This window comes from Uranotaenia lowii, chromosome 1 (assembly GCF_029784155.1).
Source record: "Uranotaenia lowii strain MFRU-FL chromosome 1, ASM2978415v1, whole genome shotgun sequence".
Lineage (NCBI taxonomy): Eukaryota > Metazoa > Arthropoda > Insecta > Diptera > Culicidae > Uranotaenia > Uranotaenia lowii.
This window is the reverse complement of record NC_073691.1, coordinates 130,237,614-130,256,234: the sequence shown is the minus strand read 5'-3', so window position 1 is coordinate 130,256,234 and position 18,621 is coordinate 130,237,614. Positions and strand designations below refer to the sequence as shown.

Sequence of the window (18,621 nt, the reverse complement as noted above, 5' to 3'; positions counted from 1 at the left end):
ATCTCTCCATGCAACATAAGCAGAACACACGGCGTCGTCTGCCAGCAGCAATTGGAACGAGTCCGAACGTTGGTCGTTCGCTGCTCAAAATCGTTAGAAGCGATTTTTTTCCATCGCTGCTTGAGGCCTGATCTCTCCTCTAACGATTTAAGATCCGACCTCTCCTCGCATCGACTCGAGGTTTACCTCTGCTTTGCACGATTCAAGGCCCGATTTCTCCTCTAACGACTTGAAATCTGACCTCTCCTCGTAATGACTCGAGGTGACCACTTGTACCCCTCCTCTTGTTGATAAGGGGCCTGATCCCTCCTCTTACGACTCGAGACCCGACCCCTTATCATAAAGACTCGGGGTTGACCACACAAACCTCTCCGCCTGGAGGTTTGAGACCTGACATCTCCTCTAACGACTCGAGGCCCGACCTCTTATCTTCAGGGTTCGAAGTTTGCCACCTTGCCCGTCGTGTGCCTGATCGAGAGCAGCTTATCCTAGACTCGCGCCTGTCACGGCACACGCGCGGGACTTAACGCAACGACTCGGATCATTCCCGACGAAGACGTCATCCTACTCCGACTCGAATGGCTCACCCGGCGTCGAGAGCCACTCTACCCGTGGGTATTCCCCGAACGTGGAATAACCCTTTCCCAACGATTTCCACTGCGAAGAAGATCAAGTCTTATCGTTGAGTCGTTGGGAACCGCCCTACTCGGACACTCCCCGAAGGCGGAGCATCCTACGCACGAACGCGGCGCACCCACGGCATCCGCTACGCAGAAGGTATTGTCTTATCTTTGTAACTTCAAACCGTGGGGTCAGACGCACTCTACTCGACAGCCCCCCGTCGATGGGGTCAGTCTACTCCGACTGTTGTCCGGTCTTCTTTATCTTTATTATGGCTGGCGACCCTAGGATTTTTGGCCCGCGGATTTTCCTGCCCGTTGTGTGCCAGATGGAGAGCAGCTTGTCCTGGACTCGCGCCTGTCACGACACACATTCGGGACTTGGAACGCTACGACTCGGATGTTTCCCGACGGTGACGACATCCTACACCGACTCGAGAGGCTTGCCCGGCAACGAGAGCCTCTCTACCCGTGGGTATCCCCCGACAGTGATTTACCCTCTTCTCTCGAGATCTGCTACGAAGAAGGTAAAGTCTTATCCCTGCAGTTTCCCTCTTAGGAAGCGGCACTACTCGGATACCCCCCGACGTTGAGGTATCCTACACACGTTCGCGGCGCAACCCTGACCTCCGCTACGCAGAAGATGATGCCTTATCTTTGTAGCTTCGATCAAGGGATCGGACGCACACTACTCAGATGCCAATGTGTCCCAATCATACGGGACTGTTGGCCAGCGGGTAACATCGTGCTGTGGGAACAGCTCATTGATGATGACTCTCAGTTTATCGGGGCACGTTTCGGGCCCTGCGGAGGGCCGATCTTGCGCTTGTGAAGAGTGGCCTACGCTCCGTTCGCTCTTCTTGGGTCCTTGCGTTCTGCATCCTGCGCCTTGCCCTATGGCAGTCGGCACGCAGACCCGCAATTTCCTCCGTCCACCAATAGACGGGTGGCCTAGTGTTTTTATGCTTGGCCCTTCTCGTCATCGCAGCATCGCAAGCGCGAGCTAGAACCCTCGTCAGTTCTTCCGCGAACAGGTTGTCCAGGTTCCTCTCCCAGTGCAACGCTTCGACAAAGACGTTCTGGTCGAACTGCGTTGTCTTCCAGAGGCGTTCCCCTGTACGAGACTGGCGACTCAGGATAGCTAGATTCGTAGGTATACTACTCCGTTGCTTGCACATTAGAGTGCCCCAAATGACCCGACTATTGAAAAAGTTATGCGCTGCAGGTTGAAACTGATCCTTGGCCTAGTACAAGATCTCATGCCAAATTTGGGCGAGATCGGATCACGGGAAGGGGTCGCTCAACGAGCCTGAAGTTTGTATGGGATTTTGAGACATTTTGTTCGGGAGAAACATGAAAAACCAGTTTTTCTTCAATAACTTTGGTTTCCTTCAGCCGATTTCTTTCAAAAACAGGTTTTCTTAAAACCTAAACTATGACAAATATTTCATCCGAAGACTGCATTTCGATAAGAGTTAAGATAAAAAAGTTATAAGGCTTCAAAAATGGGTTAACTTTTTTAACGGTGGTATTCAGCACTGTTAATGGGGCGTCAATATGTTCGACCGCCTCGACTCATTAACAGTGATGAATACCATCCTTAAAAAAGTTAGCCCATTTTTGAAGCCTTATAACTTTTTTATCTTAACTCTAATTGAAAGGCAGTCTTCGGAAGAAATATTTTTCATAATTTAGGCTTTAAGAAAACCCGTTTTTGAAAGGAATCGGCCGAAGGAAACCAAAGTTATTGATGAAAAATTGGTTTTTCATGTTTCTCCCGAACAAAATATCTCAAAATCCCATGCAAACTTCAGGCTCGTTGAGCGACCCCTTCCCGTGATCCGATCTGGCCCAAATTTGGCTTGAGATCTTGTACTAGGACTAGGATCAGCCTGCAGCGCATAACATTTCACAGGTTTTGAATTTCCCATACAAATTTGGGGCAGTCTATTGCACATGTATTACCTAGTAGGCCAACCAAATAATAATTATAGAAATTCCACAGAAATGTATGGAATTTTTTTATAATATTAGTTTTCTAGAAAACTACTGATTTTAAAAATCTGCAAAAAATATAAAAATGTGCACCAAAGTATTTACAACGCAATGAGCTCTTGTGCTTATGGAATACGTATTTTTAGCGTAGATTTTTAATTGAGTTATAAAAATAGCATTTGGCTAAATTTCTCATATCTGATTTTTTTTTTAAATTTTGTATTATCTAAAACAAAGAAGCATTCATTACAAGTAGTAACAAGTCATTTTTTTTAGCATATTTTCACAAATACATTTGAAAAAATTCTTTGTGAAATCCGAATATTTTGCTGAAATACTGCTAAATTGCCAATGAATAACTGGCTCGAAGTCAGAATATTGAAAGCTTTTGAACATAAATTTTACTAATTGCTCCACAAGTTATTTCAAATAATGTGACTGATCACTTATTTGAACAATAAGACCCCTAAATTTTTCATAGATTGTAATTTTGTTTCAAATCCCATACATATCCTTCGAAGTTTCAAAACTATTTTTGACCCTGCGTTCACACGGGTTCTATCGATTGAGGTTAAGCGCAATGTTATACCTATTGTCTACCTATCTTGCTCCTGACTTGTATTCAAACTTTCATGCATTGTTTCCAATTTGAACAATTTTGAAAAGTTCGGGTACCAGCCAGGAGATTCGAACCTCGACCTGCATGTTGAGAGGCGCGCACTCTTCCACAGAACCATGCCTGGTGCATTGGAATAAGACCTTTAAATTTCCAATAAAAGCAACCATGTTTTACTTTCATAAGAGTCCAGTACTTTTGGAGGCTTAATTGTGTGATTTTTGATGTAGGTATATTTCATTTATGTCTAAAGAAACGTTATTTAAAATACCTGCAAGAAATCTTCGTACATAAAAAACCTAAACGAAGTTTTGGTTAAAATTGATGACTGGAACTGAATGATACCAAACGATTACGATGGAGGAACTCCAACTCGTGCAGGGCTTATTTGAAAATAAAATAAAAGGAAAACGTAGGAATGGATTAAAATAAGTTATCTCGCATTTCAAATCTTGGCTTGCTCACGGTCACGTGGTCCGGATAACACGTTTTATCGCTGCTCATGTCCCGGTAACAAAACTTGCAATTATCGACAATTAAGTCATCCTAAAACGTGTTAAATCGAGCTTAGATGTACATTTTTCAGAACCAACGACGAGTAGATTTCCTTGAGCCGCGTTAGGTTTAAACTTTTTTTTCTTACCGTTGCCTATAATTCACCAGACCTACGAATCGTGATTCTGAAGCCCTCGGAGACTGTCGGACTCGGAGACTTGGAGATCCAGCAAGGCCGTTTTGCTGATTGTTCAAACCGCAGTTGTGCTAACCTTTGGTTTTTTTTCTCTCTTCTGCTTTTTGTCTAATTACAGGAAAAGTCCCAAAATAGTTGTGCTAAATCATCTCGCCACACCACAGGACAAGGGGCGTTTTTTTCGGGTGTCTTCAGCTTAGCCAACCTTTCTGTGATCTGAGTGAGGCGGCTTTTGCGGAAATTACTACAAATGACTCCGCAACTGGCAATTAGAACCTACGAGACGAAGACGACTGAAGGCTGTAGGCTGGAAATCTGCAAATAATCTTTCAGGGGAATCGTCTATTTTTTGGTCTTCTCACACAGCCCCATTGCTGTTGCTGTTCCCGAGCCAAGTGGTCATTCCGGTTCATATGTGTGTGTGTGTCCGTGTGTATGTAAACATACGCCGCTATCCATAATTAGAATGTGTGATGAAGATCTGTCTTAGATGAGATGTAATTATCTGTCCGGTAGCTTTTTCGTATGGAAATTCGATGGGATGAGTGCCTCAAGTTGTGTCGTGTTCATCGGTTCGTACCATTTGGAAAATCTTGAAGAAGAAAAATCAAATCAGTCACAGGTGAAAAAATGAATTAACAACGTTAAGCCGTAGATGAAGATCAAAATTAGAATAGTGTAGATTTTGTTTTATGCCGAAATAAAAAAAAAATCATCATTAATGCAAAAAGAGCTCGCATCATCGCATATCTTCGTAGTGTTATATTCCTATCAAAAGTAAAAATATGGTGTCTAAAGTAGTGTTAAGGGTCTAAGAAAATAAATTTAGAAAAAAAATCAAAGCATCGCATCGTTGTGAATATCAATATCTGTGCAAATATCAATGTTCGTTGCTTCCAACTGTGTGTTTTGGGCATTTAAGCTTTGAATAAATTTCGCAAAGTCAATTCCGTGTGCTGTGCTTCTTCAAATTGCAAATATCGTGCTGTCCAGCTAATCAGAGCAGCCGCAAATCGAATCAGTGAATCGGTGAGAAAGCATCATAAAATGGATCGAAGCAAATCCAAGTGAAACCGGAAAGCGGAAATCCCTGGGCCACCGGAAGCTCCGACAGATGTCAGCAGCGATCACGAAGCGACGACGCTCTTCATCTCTAGCGATTTTAGCAGCCATCGTCGATTCCGACTTCGTCGACATCTGCTGCAACAATGAACTGGATAACGCTTGTGGGGGTGGTTTTTGTCCTCGCGCCGTCCATTCGGTTGGACTTTGTACCTCCCCTGGCCCAATCGACTGTGCTGGCTGGCTGCCCGAGGGCCCAGAACCACAATGGACGCTGGCTGGGAGGAATTGCAGCTGTGCACGGATCGCCTATCAGTTCAGGTAAGGGATCTTAGTTTTCAAAGCGCTTGTTGTGGAATTCCTATCGAATTTTCTTTATGGACGTGGCTTTAGAATACACAGAAAAAAAATTTGAATCCTTAACAACACTGAAATTGAAAAACCTTTAAGATTACATGACGTTGAACCCAATTTATTGATGTAAATTTATAGATTGAAAAAAGTTGAAACCATAATAGCACTGAATTCGAATGACATGAATTTTACTTGACACGGAACGCGATTATTTGATGTAAATTCACATCACATATGATGTAAATAAAAAGAAGCATCACATATGACGGAATTTTCAGTGCGAATTAAATATTACACGTCTTAAATATTTACATGTCTTTCAAATTTTACACGTCTTTTGAAATTCATAGACGTGTGATATTCAACTCGCTCTGAAAATTCCATAATATGTGTTACTTCTTTTTCGTTACATCATATGTGATGTAATTTTACAAATGTTTTTGGTCGCACACAATTCTTAACAACACTGAATAAGAAGTTTATTAAAATTACACGTCATGGAATGTGATAACGACATTGAATTTGTGTTTAATCAATATTACATATCCTGTACATGATAATGTCATGTAAAATTATAAACTGTCATGAACAGGACTATAGACAAAAGTAAACAAAGTGTCAAGTCAAGTTGTGCACCAAAGTATTTGTTTTAAGCAGTTTTCCCGCGAGTGAGGTTCCCGGAGATCTTCGTGAAGCAGGGATGCGGTTTCGTAAGCGGCTCCACGTTACTGAACTTAGGATCCGGGGAAGAAAATGAAAGGGTGAAGTGAATCCTATATAATAAAAAAAAATTGCGTGCTAATGCTTAACAAATTTTTGTCGCTAAATAAAATAAATTAAATTAGTTATAAAAAGGTTTAATTTTTATGAAGAGTTGAGAAAATTTTATTATTGAATCATATAAACAAAAATAAAACAAAACAAATTCCAATTGGAAAGTTTCTCTTCCAATATTCAGTGAGATTATAATTTACATCATTTTTATTTTACACGTTGCAAAATTTTACATCATTTCTATTTTACACGTTGCAAAATTTCACTGGCGTGTAATTTCCAACTAGCACTGAAAATTCCGTCATATATGATGCTTCTTTTTATTTACATCACATGTGATGTGATTTTACAGATTTTTTTCGTTGTGTGTATATACGAATTGGATTTCTCGAGGAAATAGGTAACGTAACTGTTATGAGGTTTAAACATTCCAATTAATCTGAACGAGACTGATAAATCTGTCAAACGATTCCTTCATTTAATGACATTCCGTCAATTAGGGCTTCATGTAACACTTTTCAACTTCAATGGCATTCAAAACCTTAATGTCCTTAAATAATCATGCCACTTGTAGGGGAAAACTGTACAAGACGCACCAGCGGGGTATGATGGCCCATGTAATTCTTTCTCAAAAATTCAACCTATGGCTTCGAATGATGTTTTTCTTCATTTATATTGTAGCAAACAAGCTTTTTTTCAATCATTTATTAGATGGAAATTTCACCAAAACGACTTTAGTTCTAGAAACAGAAGGATTAATGGAATCAGCGTGAAACCTGTTTTAACTAAAATCAATCCTATTAAAATTGGGGCAGAATGCCCACAAGACCACGTGTTTTAGGCTCAAATTTTTAATGCTGTTAACTTTTAAGAAAACCCAAATATCAAAACAAAATGCCATTCTTTTTATTTGCTGAGCCCCAAATTACGATATCAATGCATTATTTCATCCTTGTTCGAGTTAAAAAGGTGCACCAATATTCGACACGAAAAAATTATCTGCCGCCATGTTTGCCGCGATATCAGTCAAGAAATTGAATTTCGTTGCCTACCTTTTTATCTATAAGGTTATAATAAAGTGAATTTTCAAAAGCGAAATTTACGATAAGTTTAGCATTAGTAAATGATTTTTTTCAAAGTATGGAAAGTTTACAAAAACACGATGAACATGTAATAAAACATTTTATGTTTCAATCATTACATTCTTTATAATCATTATTTAATTTCTTACCATCTTTTGGTAAAGTGCGTTCTATCCACTAGTTTTGGCGTTCTACCCCGCGGTGTGTTTTCTGGCTGTTTAAGTTTCTTTTTAAATATAATCAAAATCGTGTTTGCAGCGATGATTGGCATCGCTGTAAATAGCGATTATGCTTAACTGGTGCGTCTTGTACAGTTTTCCCTACATCAAAAGATTTAAGGTTGATGGGACATCATATTGACGTTGTCAGATAAATTATGGGTTTCACCAGTTATTTTTAAATTAACAAATACATGCGATTCTCACCCTGTTAAGAAAAAGGGTTATGTTGCAATAAACTTTGTTTTAAATGAAAAATCAAATGAAAACGGTTTAATATTTCTCGCGTGAGCTTTCATTACGTCGTATGAAACATCTTAAGAATTCACAGAAAACTGCTGCAAAAGTTATCAAAACAACTTTAAAATTTGTATTTCCCATATAGAATATGTTGTCCAGGCTACAAATATTCTTAATGGAAAGAAGTTGCGACTAGTTTATGTCAGTTTTTGTATTTTTTCATAATAAAACTGTTTGTTTACAATTTGTTTCATACGACGTATTGAAAGCTCACGCGAGATTTATAGTTTTTGATAGAAGTAGTTTTACATCACAAATATGTCCTAACGCATAAAGCACCATTTGCAGTAATTTTACATTTTATCATATTTTAACATATTTTAAAAGAAAATGCGTAGGTGTGCTGCATAAATTTAGGGGAAAAATAGTTTGGATGGTCAAAACCAACGCGCGATGCAAAACCATCATATTCCAGAAAATGGAAACGCGATTTAAGAGACGAATTTTGGATATGTATTTTGATGCATTTTAGCCCAGACTAGTGACTGAAATATAAAAATATTTATTTTAAATAATTAGGCTAATGTTCGATGAATTATTTTACACCAACATTGTTGGTATAGAATAATAAAAGCAATATAAAGTTGTAGTTTTGCCAACCAGTCATACTGAATAAAGTTTTTAACGGCATCGAACAATTGTAAAATTTGTACGCATCTATTGCTCGATTTTTTCAATTATCTCTGAGATTCAAAAATTTAAAAAAAAACTATTTCACAATGTGAGGAACTTTGTCATCATCATTTTTTTTATCGTTTAATGATATCTTCATAGCATTATATTAAAAATAAAAATTGAATAAGGAGTGTTTTTAAAAAAAATGCAACACTTTGATTTGTGAATAACTTTTAAACGCATGGATGGAAATTGATGATATTTTCAGTGAAGCTGCTTAGCTATATAATGTGTACGTGAGCAAAGCTTGGTGACCATCTATCAGGTGGTTTTTGAGATAGCGTCCAATACACAAGCTCGTTGACAAAATTTTTTGGGTAAGATTTAGAAAAATCCAGGAAATTCCCAGTGGGAGACCCAAAAACTGCTGGAAATCAACTAAATATTCAAAGTCCTAGAGGATCTAATAGTGAGTTGAAATTTTGATTAAAGTGAAGATGATGGATTAAATGAAGTTAAGGAATTTGAGATTATCCGAAAATTTCATTAGAAGAAGCGTTTAAAACAATAATTTTTTGTGACAGGTTTGTTTAGCTGACTTATAAATGGGCCAGATTTCATTTTTACAAGATAAAAGAACTGACCATTGGTATAATAAACGGGCACCTGGGAGGTCACCAGCAGGGTTCAACTAAACGTGCTCATTTAGGCACACGCAGCACACGCAAACCATTTCTCTCGAACGAAACACTTCATGTTTTGCGTTTTGGCTGGCCGTTGACGCACTCTCGCTCAAAACAAAAACACTCTTGCTCAATCTTACCCACTCGTTCTCATCAACGAGATGCGCTATCCGAAATTTGCGAGAGCAGCCGAGTCAGACAGGCACGGCTAGCTGTGCCTTCCATTCATGGAGAAAAATGTATGGTATTTCCATCAATAATCCATTTATATTCAATCATATATCTGGTTGATTCTCAACCAACGATAATTATCAAAATTTCAACAATACAATAACAAACAATCTGATGATTATTTTAGTACATTCAACAATGTACATAATACATTCAACTATAATAGTATAGATAATTTTGTGCAATCAACTATAAATATATTGATTTAATTTTGTTCATTGACACGTGCGGCGAGATGAAATGCTAGGTAGAAGAATGTCATAAAGGAAGGCTCGATTGTGTATTCACAGTACACAATGCAATTGGCCTGCTGTGTTTAGGAAAGTTTGATCAAAAATCGTCACGCTTTCTATGCAGAGTGGTCTTTTTTTTTTTTTAGTTGGTAACCACAGGTGGTAAATCCCGGTTTACGGATTGTATTCCAAGGCACGGCGAGCCACCGTGTCCCCCCAGTTTGCTACTCTGGGTCCATGGGTACAATGGGCAGACTCATGATATACTCCGTGTATACCCCCTACTCCCTAAACTCCACCTGGGGCCGCAGACCTGGTTCCCACCTCGAACTGTTTAGTACACTATGCTTCAATAGTGGGAGGTCTATTCGCGCTAATGCGCTCAAAGGCAATACTCATTAACGAGACCACTTTCAGCAAAACCTCTCATCCTTACGACTCGACGCCTGAACTCTCCTCTGACGACTTGAGAACCGACATCTCCTCGCAATGACTCGAGATTCCCACACAAACCTCTCCTCTTCGCGACTTGAGGCCTGATCTCTCCTCTGACGACTTGAGATCCGACCCCTCCTCGCATCGACTCGAGGTTTACCTCTCCTCTGCACGATTCAAGGCCCGATCTCTCCTCTAACGACTTGAAATCTGACCTCTCCTTTTTTTTTTTTTTTTTTAAATATGTCTTTATTTGTATCAAATCATCATTACACTTATATTACATTATTGCATTAAACTAGGTGTTCAGCTCAATAATGAACTGTTCATAGCCCTATAAGTAACTAGATTATAAAAATTTATTTATAAGATTTAAATTTGCTGAGCGCAATCAAGTTTTTAATGTAGGAGAACATCCTGTAAGAGCAAAAATATTTTATACTTAAAACTAAACACTATCTTAAAATTAAACTAAACATAAAGAGAACGGATCTCTGCGATGGAAGACTGCATCGATTTGCCTCTGAAGTTGGAGATGATGTTGTTGGCCATCTCTTCGATAGATTCAATGCCTGCAATCCGATGAAGATCTTCGGTGCTGTGCCAAGGTGGAAGCCGCAAAATCATTTTCAGAACTTTGTTCTGAATCCTCTGGATGGCTTTCTTCCTCGTCGCGCAGCAGCTAGACCAAATCGGAACTGCATACATGATCGCTGGTCGGAAAACTTGTTTGTAGATGAGCATCTTATTTCGCAGACACAACCGGGATTTCCTGTTGATGAGAGAATAAAGAGATTTAGTGTATTTATTACATTTAGATTGAATATCTTCAATGTGATTTTTAAAAGTAAGATTCCGATCAAGTGTAAGTCCTAAGTACTTCACGTGATCAGACCATTCTAATGAAACCCCATTAAAAGTTATGGAATGATTTTCATTAGGTTTTAAAAAATTTGCTCTTGGCTTATGGGGGAATAAAATAAGTTGAGTTTTGGAAGCGTTAGGAGAAATTTTCCACTTTTTCAAGTAATTCAAAAAGGAATTTAAATTTTGTTGCAATCTACTGCGTACCACCCGTAAATTTCGACCTTTGGCTGAAAGCAAAGTGTCATCAGCAAATAATCTTCTACCTTTTCCTTCTGGTACATCAGGAAGATCAGAAGTAAAAATATTATATAAAATTGGCCCAAGTATACTACCCTGAGGGACACCAGCTCTAATGGGTGTCCTTTCAGAGCATGAATTTTGATAGCTTACTTGTAAGGTTCGGCTAGTCAAATAATTTTGAATAATTTTGGTGAGATATACAGGAAAATCAAATCGAGCTAATTTAGCTACTAAACCTTTGTGCCAAACACTGTCAAAAGCTTTTTCAATATCAAGAAGAGCAACACCAGTTGAATAACCTTCAGATTTGCAAGCGTTAATCATATTAGTTACACTCAAAAGTTGATGTGTAGTAGAATGTCCATGACGAAAACCAAATTGTTCATCAGGGAAAATAGAATTCTGATTAATGTGAATCATCATTCTATTCAAAATAACTCTCTCAAATAGTTTACTTAAAGAAGGAAGCAAACTAATTGGTCGATAACTTGAAGGCTCTGAAGCACTTTTTCCAGGTTTCAAAATTGGAGTTATTTTGGCATTTTTCCATTTATTGGGAAAATAAGCCAAATGAAAACATTTGTTGAAGATTTTAACTAAAAAATTTAAAGTGCTTTCAGGCAATTTTTTAATAAGAATATAGAAAATCCCATCTTCCCCTGGAGCTTTCATATTTTTAAATTTTTTGAAAATCAATTTAAGTTCATCAATATTTGTCTCACAAGAACTTTCAAACACATTTTGCTTGGAAAGAATATCATCAAATTCAAGGGAAATTTGAGCATCAATTGGACTTACAACGTTTAAATTAAAATCATGAGCAGACTCAAATTGTTGGGCTAATTTTTGAGCCTTTTCTGAATTAGTTAAAAGAAGTTTATCCCCATCTTTCAAAGTAGGAATTGGCTTCTGGGGCTTTTTCAAAATTTTAGTTAATTTCCAAAATGGCTTTGAGTAGGGTTTTATGTCCTCTACTGCTTTAGCAAAATTTTCATTACGAATGAAATTTAAACGACGTTTGATCTCTTTTTGAAGGTCGCAATAAATTAATTTCAAATAAGGATCCCTAGTTCGTTGAAATTGGCGTCGACGAATGTTTTTCAGTCGTATCAAAAACTGAAGATCATCATCAATTAAAGGTTGATTAAATTTATGTTTAACTTTAGGTATTGAAGCGGCTCTAGCATTGACTATTGAAGTTGTCAAATTTTCTACAGCCAAATCAATATCTTCTATTGAATTCAATGGAACGTTTACATCTAAATTACGTTCAATAAAATTTATATATCGCTCCCAGTTAGCCTTTTGAAAATTAAAAGTTGATTTTAAAGGGTTTTCAATGGGACTTTGGGATAAAGAAAATGTTACTGGAAGGTGGTCTGAATCGAGGTCCGCATGAGTAACTAATTGACTACAATGCTCGCCTAAATCCGTTAGAACCAAATCAATTGTGGAAGGATTTCTAATCGAAGAGAAACAAGTATGCCCATTAGGATATTCAACGGTATAATAACCTGCAGAGCAGTCATTAAACAAAATATTCCCATTTGAATTTGATGAAATATTATTCCAAGATCGGTGTTTTGCATTAAAGTCACCAATAATAAAAAATTTAGATTTATTTCTGGTGAGTTTTTGTAAATCTCCCTTCAAAAAATTTTTCTGTTCACCGCTACATTGAAAAGGCAAATATGCGGCAACAATTATAATTTTCCCCATAGAAGTTTCTAATTCAATTCCAATTGTTTCTAAGACTTTTGTATTGAAAGAAGGAAGAAGTCTAAATTTGAGACGACTATTGATGACAATAGCTACACCCCCACCTTGTCGATCAAGTCGATCATTTCGTAAAATTTTAAAGAAAGCATTGCTTTTCAAGTTATTGTCTGGCTTTAAAAAAGTTTCAGTGATGGCAGCAATATGTATGTTTTGAGTTTTCAAAAATAAAAAGAACTCGTCTTGGTTAGCCAGCAAAGATCTAGCGTTCCAATTCATAATATTTAAACATCTATTTGGATCCATGAGGGAATCGTAAAGTCATAATAATTTTGTTAGCATAATTAAAAGAAGTTTGGAAAGCTTCAAACATTGAATTTGCTTTCAACATAAGTTGCATCATTTCCATTAAATTTTGATGCAAAAATTTTAATTTTTCCTCAGTAATCTCACCCAAATCCACAAAATTGTTAGAATCAGAAGAGGAAGGAGAAGAAAAAGTATTTAAATTTCGGGGATTTTCCCAAGCCTTCGCATGAACGTTGAGACTTGGTTTTTTCCCATTTTTATTAGTTAAACCTGAAGAGGGCAACCCATTTTCAACCACCTCTGAGAACGATAAACAACGAGTCTGTGGCGGCGAATCAGCCCAGGTAACATTAAAATCACTTCGGGTATTACCCAGCCGTGATTCCAATGTAGGCCGAGGCTGACTGCGAACAGGCAGGTTGTTTGCCGGTCTGACGTGTGTAGACGAAAAAGAGGAAGGAGGAGAAGAAACTTTTCTGGAAACTTTGGGGTTTTTCCTAGAAGCAACAATTTTTGCCCTAACGGGACAATCTAGAGAATTCGAGGAATGATTACCTGCGCAATTCGCACACTTAAAAAATTCTGTTTTTGGCTTATCACCACCAAAAAGGCATTTAGATTTTTCATGATCGAATGAGCCGCAAAACATGCATCTGGCATTCATTCTACAATTTTTAGTGCCATGACAAAAAGCTTGACAACGACGACATTGCGTAATGTTTTGTAAAAAATTGGTAGAAGATTTACGAAAAGGTTCGAATTTGACTCGACAATGAAACATAAGACGAGCCTTTTCCAAAATTTTCAAATTATTAACCTGATCCTTTTTAAAATGGATCAAATAAAGTTCAGGAGCAAAACCAACACTACTGGTATTATTCGTGTTGGTTCTTTTCCTCATTTGAATTACTTGAATTGGAGAAAAACCTAACAAAGAATTTAATTCGGTTGTGATCTCATCCGGTGTCTGATCGCCAGTGAGACCACGAAGTACAACTTTAAATGGACGATCACTTCTAGCGTCGTACGTAAAAAATTGGTGTTTTTTATTATTCAAATAATTTAAAACCTTTTGAAAATCATTAAAAGATTCCGCCAATATACGAGCAGTTCCCCTTCGACCGATCTGAAAAGAAATCTTCACATCCTTGACGGAAGTGACGATTTCTTTTCGAAAGGCATTGAAGTCAGGAATCGTGACCGTTATTGGTGGAATCTTTTCGTTTTTAAGAGTATAAGAAGAAGAAGGTTTCTTAGTACTCTTATCAGAATTAAATATGAATATTTCCTCATCACCGATGTTATGAAGGACATCGAATGAATTGGAAATTTCAACTTTTTTGGGCGATGGACCTGAATTAGGTTCGGCAATCCGTTTTCTGCCGGCCCTTGAACCGGCCGATGACTTCCCCATGCTGGAAAGAAAAGAGAAAATATGAATAAAAGAAAATGAAAATAATTTTAGCACTGAAAAGTGCTGATTGAAATACAGGTAAGGAAAAAATAAATAATTTAAAATGTTCCTGCAGGTACACAGCAACGATACGATGCTCCGGCGTACGTGTTGACGGCTCAACGGTACAGATGGAAGTGATCTGACCTCTCCTCGTAATGACTCGAGGTGACCACTTGTACCCCTCCTCTTGTTGGTAAGGGGCCTGATCCCTCCTCTTACGACTCGGGACCCGACCTCCTATCATAAAGACTCGGGGTTGACCACACAAACCTCTCCGCCTGAAGGTTTGAGGCCTGACCTCTCCTCTAACGACTCGAAGCCCGACCTCTTATCTTCAGGGTTCGAAGTTTGCCACCTTGCCCGTCGTGTGCCAGATCGAGAGCAGCTTATCCTGGACTCGCGCCTGTCACGGCACACGCGCGGGACTTAACGCAACTACTCGGATGATTCCCGACGAAGACGTCATCCTACACCGACTCGAATGGCTCGCCCGGCGTCGAGAGCCACTCTACCCGTGGGTATTCCCCGAACGTGGAATAACCCTTTCCCAACGATTTCCACTGCGAAGAAGGTCAAGTCTTATCCCCGCAGCTTCTGTCGTTGAGAACCGCTCTACTCGGATACTCCCCGAAGGTGGAGCATCCTACACACGAACGCGGCGCACCCACGGCATCCGCTACGCAGAAGGTATTGTCTTAACTTTGTAACTTCAAACCGTGGGGTCGGACGCACTCTACTCGACAGCCCCCCGTCGATGGGGTCAGTCTACTCCGACCGTTGTCCGGTCTTCTTTATCCCCCTTGGTTGGCAACCCTAGGATTTTTGGCCCGCGGATTTTCCTGCCCGTTGTGTGCCAAATCGAGAGCAGCTTATCCTAGACTCGCGCCTGTCACGGCACACATTCGGGACTTGGAACGCTACGACTCGGATGTTTCCCGACGGTGACGACATCCTACACCGACTCGAGAGGCTCGCCCGGCGTCGAGAGCCTCTCTACCCGTGGGTATCCCCCGACAGTGGTTAACCCTCTTCCCTCGAGATCCGCTACGAGGAAGGTAAAGTCTTATCCCCGCAGTTTCCCTCTTAGGAAGCGGAACTACTCGGATACCCCCCGACATTGGGGTATCCTACACACGTTCGCGGCGCACCCCTGACCTCCGCTACGCAGAAGATGTTGCCTTATCTTTGTAGCTTCGATCAAAGGATCGGACGCACACTACTCAGATGCTCCCCGCCGATGGAGTCATCCTACACCGTTCGCGGACTGCCGTTGGTTCCAGCTCCTCTGCAGGGCAGTCATGATCCGGGTGAACCCATCGCTGACCGCGTGCCAAGTGTTGGAATCCGCACACATCCTCTGTACAACGTTATCTGCTGTCGTGTCAGGCCCACAGGCGGCAAATATGGAGAGTGGTCTGTTGTACGGCAAAAGCGTACCACCACACTTTCATGCTTTCTAATACAAAAATTGCTTGCCTATGCGCCTATCCGCCTGTTCTTCATTCCATCACGAAATTCTTCTACCTAGCATATTATCTCGCCGCACGTGTCAATGAACAAACTTAAATTAATAAATTTATTGGCGATATAAAATAAATATAATAGATTCAAATATAATGTACGATTGATGTCATACATTCAATAATAGTTATAGTTGATTCAACTATAATTATATATTTGTTTTAATTATAAATATGATAGACTCAACTATAATAATATGATTGATTCAATGAGGTCAACTATAAATATTGTAGATTTAAATCTTAAGACTTTTTTTCGGAATAATTTTATGGCTACTTTCTTTTTTCTTATAATTTATTATTTCAGCATTTTGCATCTAGTTCATTTAGCTGCCACAATGTTAGAAAACCTGACTGGAAATCCCGATATCCACGTCCTGGTTCCTCCGCAGTTGTTCTTTTTGCATTTTAATGCATGGTTGCCCAGCAAATTGTGCGTCTTAACTTATCGGTCCCGGAAGACGTCCGTGCTTCTGCACCCGGCGAAGATTGACCTTGTGGGGAAATTGACGTAAAATCATGATATTAACCTATCAAACGTTAATTTACCATAATGCTAGTTTCCTATGAGATCCTGCCAGGATCACATAAAGGATCGTCGAGATCCACGTCGATTTTGCAGGCAGCTAGAGGAACTGGTAGAGGAAAATGTTTCCCCATCGCCAGAGAGCGCTCGCGCTTTGCCACCGACGTCAGGAATTGCAGGGAACACGTACTGGTCTAACACTTACGATCTTTTTTTAAATTTTTGCTGATGAATACGGATGAACACTATAGTATTCAAGAATCACACAATCAATCATAAAAATATAGTTTTATTTACTATATTTATAGTTCAATACCTAGAATTAATCATACATTTATAGTTGAATCTATCATATTTACAGTAGAACCAATTATACAACTACAGTTGAATCTAACATATTTAAAGCTGATACAATTTTACCACTACAGTTGAATCTATCATATTTATAGCCAAATGTTAGAGGTCAACCAAAAATTTACAGTTGAATCTATTATATTTATAGTTGAATAACTAAAATCAATCATACAATTTTAGTTGAATTTATCATATTTACAGTTGAATTAGTTATACCTTTATAGTTGATTCTATTATATTCATTGTTGATTGTGTAAGGTCAATCAGCAGTTTGTAGTGGAATGAAATAAATTTATATTTGAATGTATAAAATCAATTATACAATTGTAGTTAAATCTATCATATTTACAGTTGAATCAATTCTACCATTACAGTGGAATCCGTTATATTCATAGTTGATTGCGAAAATCAATCACCAGTTTGTAGTTGAGCCCATTATACTTATTTATAGTTTCAGTTCCCCCACAATCATGGGTCACATACAATTATTAGTCACCGATCATTTGAACTGCTGATATCTGCTGAACTGAAAGAAATTTATTCGTATTATTATTTTTAGATTATCGATAACAGCAAAAAAAAGGCATTGACAATATTATGTGTGCGCTTGGTAACAGTAAAGTTGCTATTTGAATAGTTTTTATCATACGTTAACTTTTTTCTTTTCAACTATCGCATAAAATTTAAATGTTATAAGGTTGACATCTTAAACTGTTAAGCCCCTTATGCGAATATTTCAAAGATTTCAACAAAATAAATTGGACTCATATAAGCACAAAGGACGAATTTACATTTTTAAAATGAAACTGAGCAAATAAAATCCCAAATTTCAATCAAACTTAGCAAAACAAAAGTGACCCATAATTGTTACAGCACCCACCAAATTCCACACAATTATAGATCACTTTTTTGCAAGCAAAACAAAACATTTCTTGGTTGCTATAGCTCAACACAAATGCCCCTTGAACGTATACTAGGAATGAATGCCCCTGAATGTTTGCCAGAATATTGATGATTTCCATGTTGATATTCGGGTGTTGCCATGGACTTCCATGTGACTAATAATTGTGGGCTATTTGACTAAGAATTGTTACGAGTTAAAATTTTGACCCATAATTGTGGTTTTGAAAAACTTTGATTGTTTCGGTAAATTATGCTATTTTTCAACAAAATTGAACACAAAATCATGTTTGAAATCAAAGAGGGAATATTGAATTACTGAAATCCATGCGAAGCTTGATGTTTGGTCCACTAAAACTCGAATAAACGAACATTTTGTGTTGAAATGATGCCTTAAGTGACTTATGATTGTGGGGGGACTGTATATTTATATTTTTTTATATTTATATTTATAGTTGGATGCAAAAAAACAACTACACTTTAAAGATTGGTATAACCAGCTGAAATAATTAGAACAACTGTGGTCTTTTTTCTCCGTGTTGGCAAGTCTCCCATGTATTTTCCGGAGATAAACAAGAAGAAAATTGAAAAAATTGATGTCTAGTACTAAACTCTTCATTTCGTAAAGGAACAATTTTGCAACAATTAATGCATGGAAAAACGTGAAAACTGTGATGAAGTAAAAAAGTCAAATATGTTGTTTTTGTGCCGAAGGAGAACAATCAGCTAAATTTGCCATAACTTCAACCAAATTTAAAATTTTGAGTAATTGTGCAAGTCAAGGTTTAGGAAACAGAAAACGTAATCAAAACTAGCCTTGATTT

General features: G+C 38.4%; 1 protein-coding gene across 5 annotated transcripts in view; it reads left to right on the top strand.

Annotated features, from left to right (window-relative positions):
• LOC129740007 (disintegrin and metalloproteinase domain-containing protein 10) overlaps window positions 1-18,621 on the top strand; it is a 776,101-nt gene that overhangs the window by 15,047 nt on the left and 742,433 nt on the right. For all 5 annotated transcript variants that reach the window (XM_055731588.1, XM_055731585.1, XM_055731587.1 and 2 more), the window contains exon 2: window positions 4,041-5,305. In XM_055731588.1, the coding sequence (XP_055587563.1) occupies window positions 5,131-5,305 (175 nt within the window). In that variant the 5' untranslated portion in view covers window positions 4,041-5,130. The remainder of the gene's footprint in view (window positions 1-4,040; window positions 5,306-18,621) is intronic.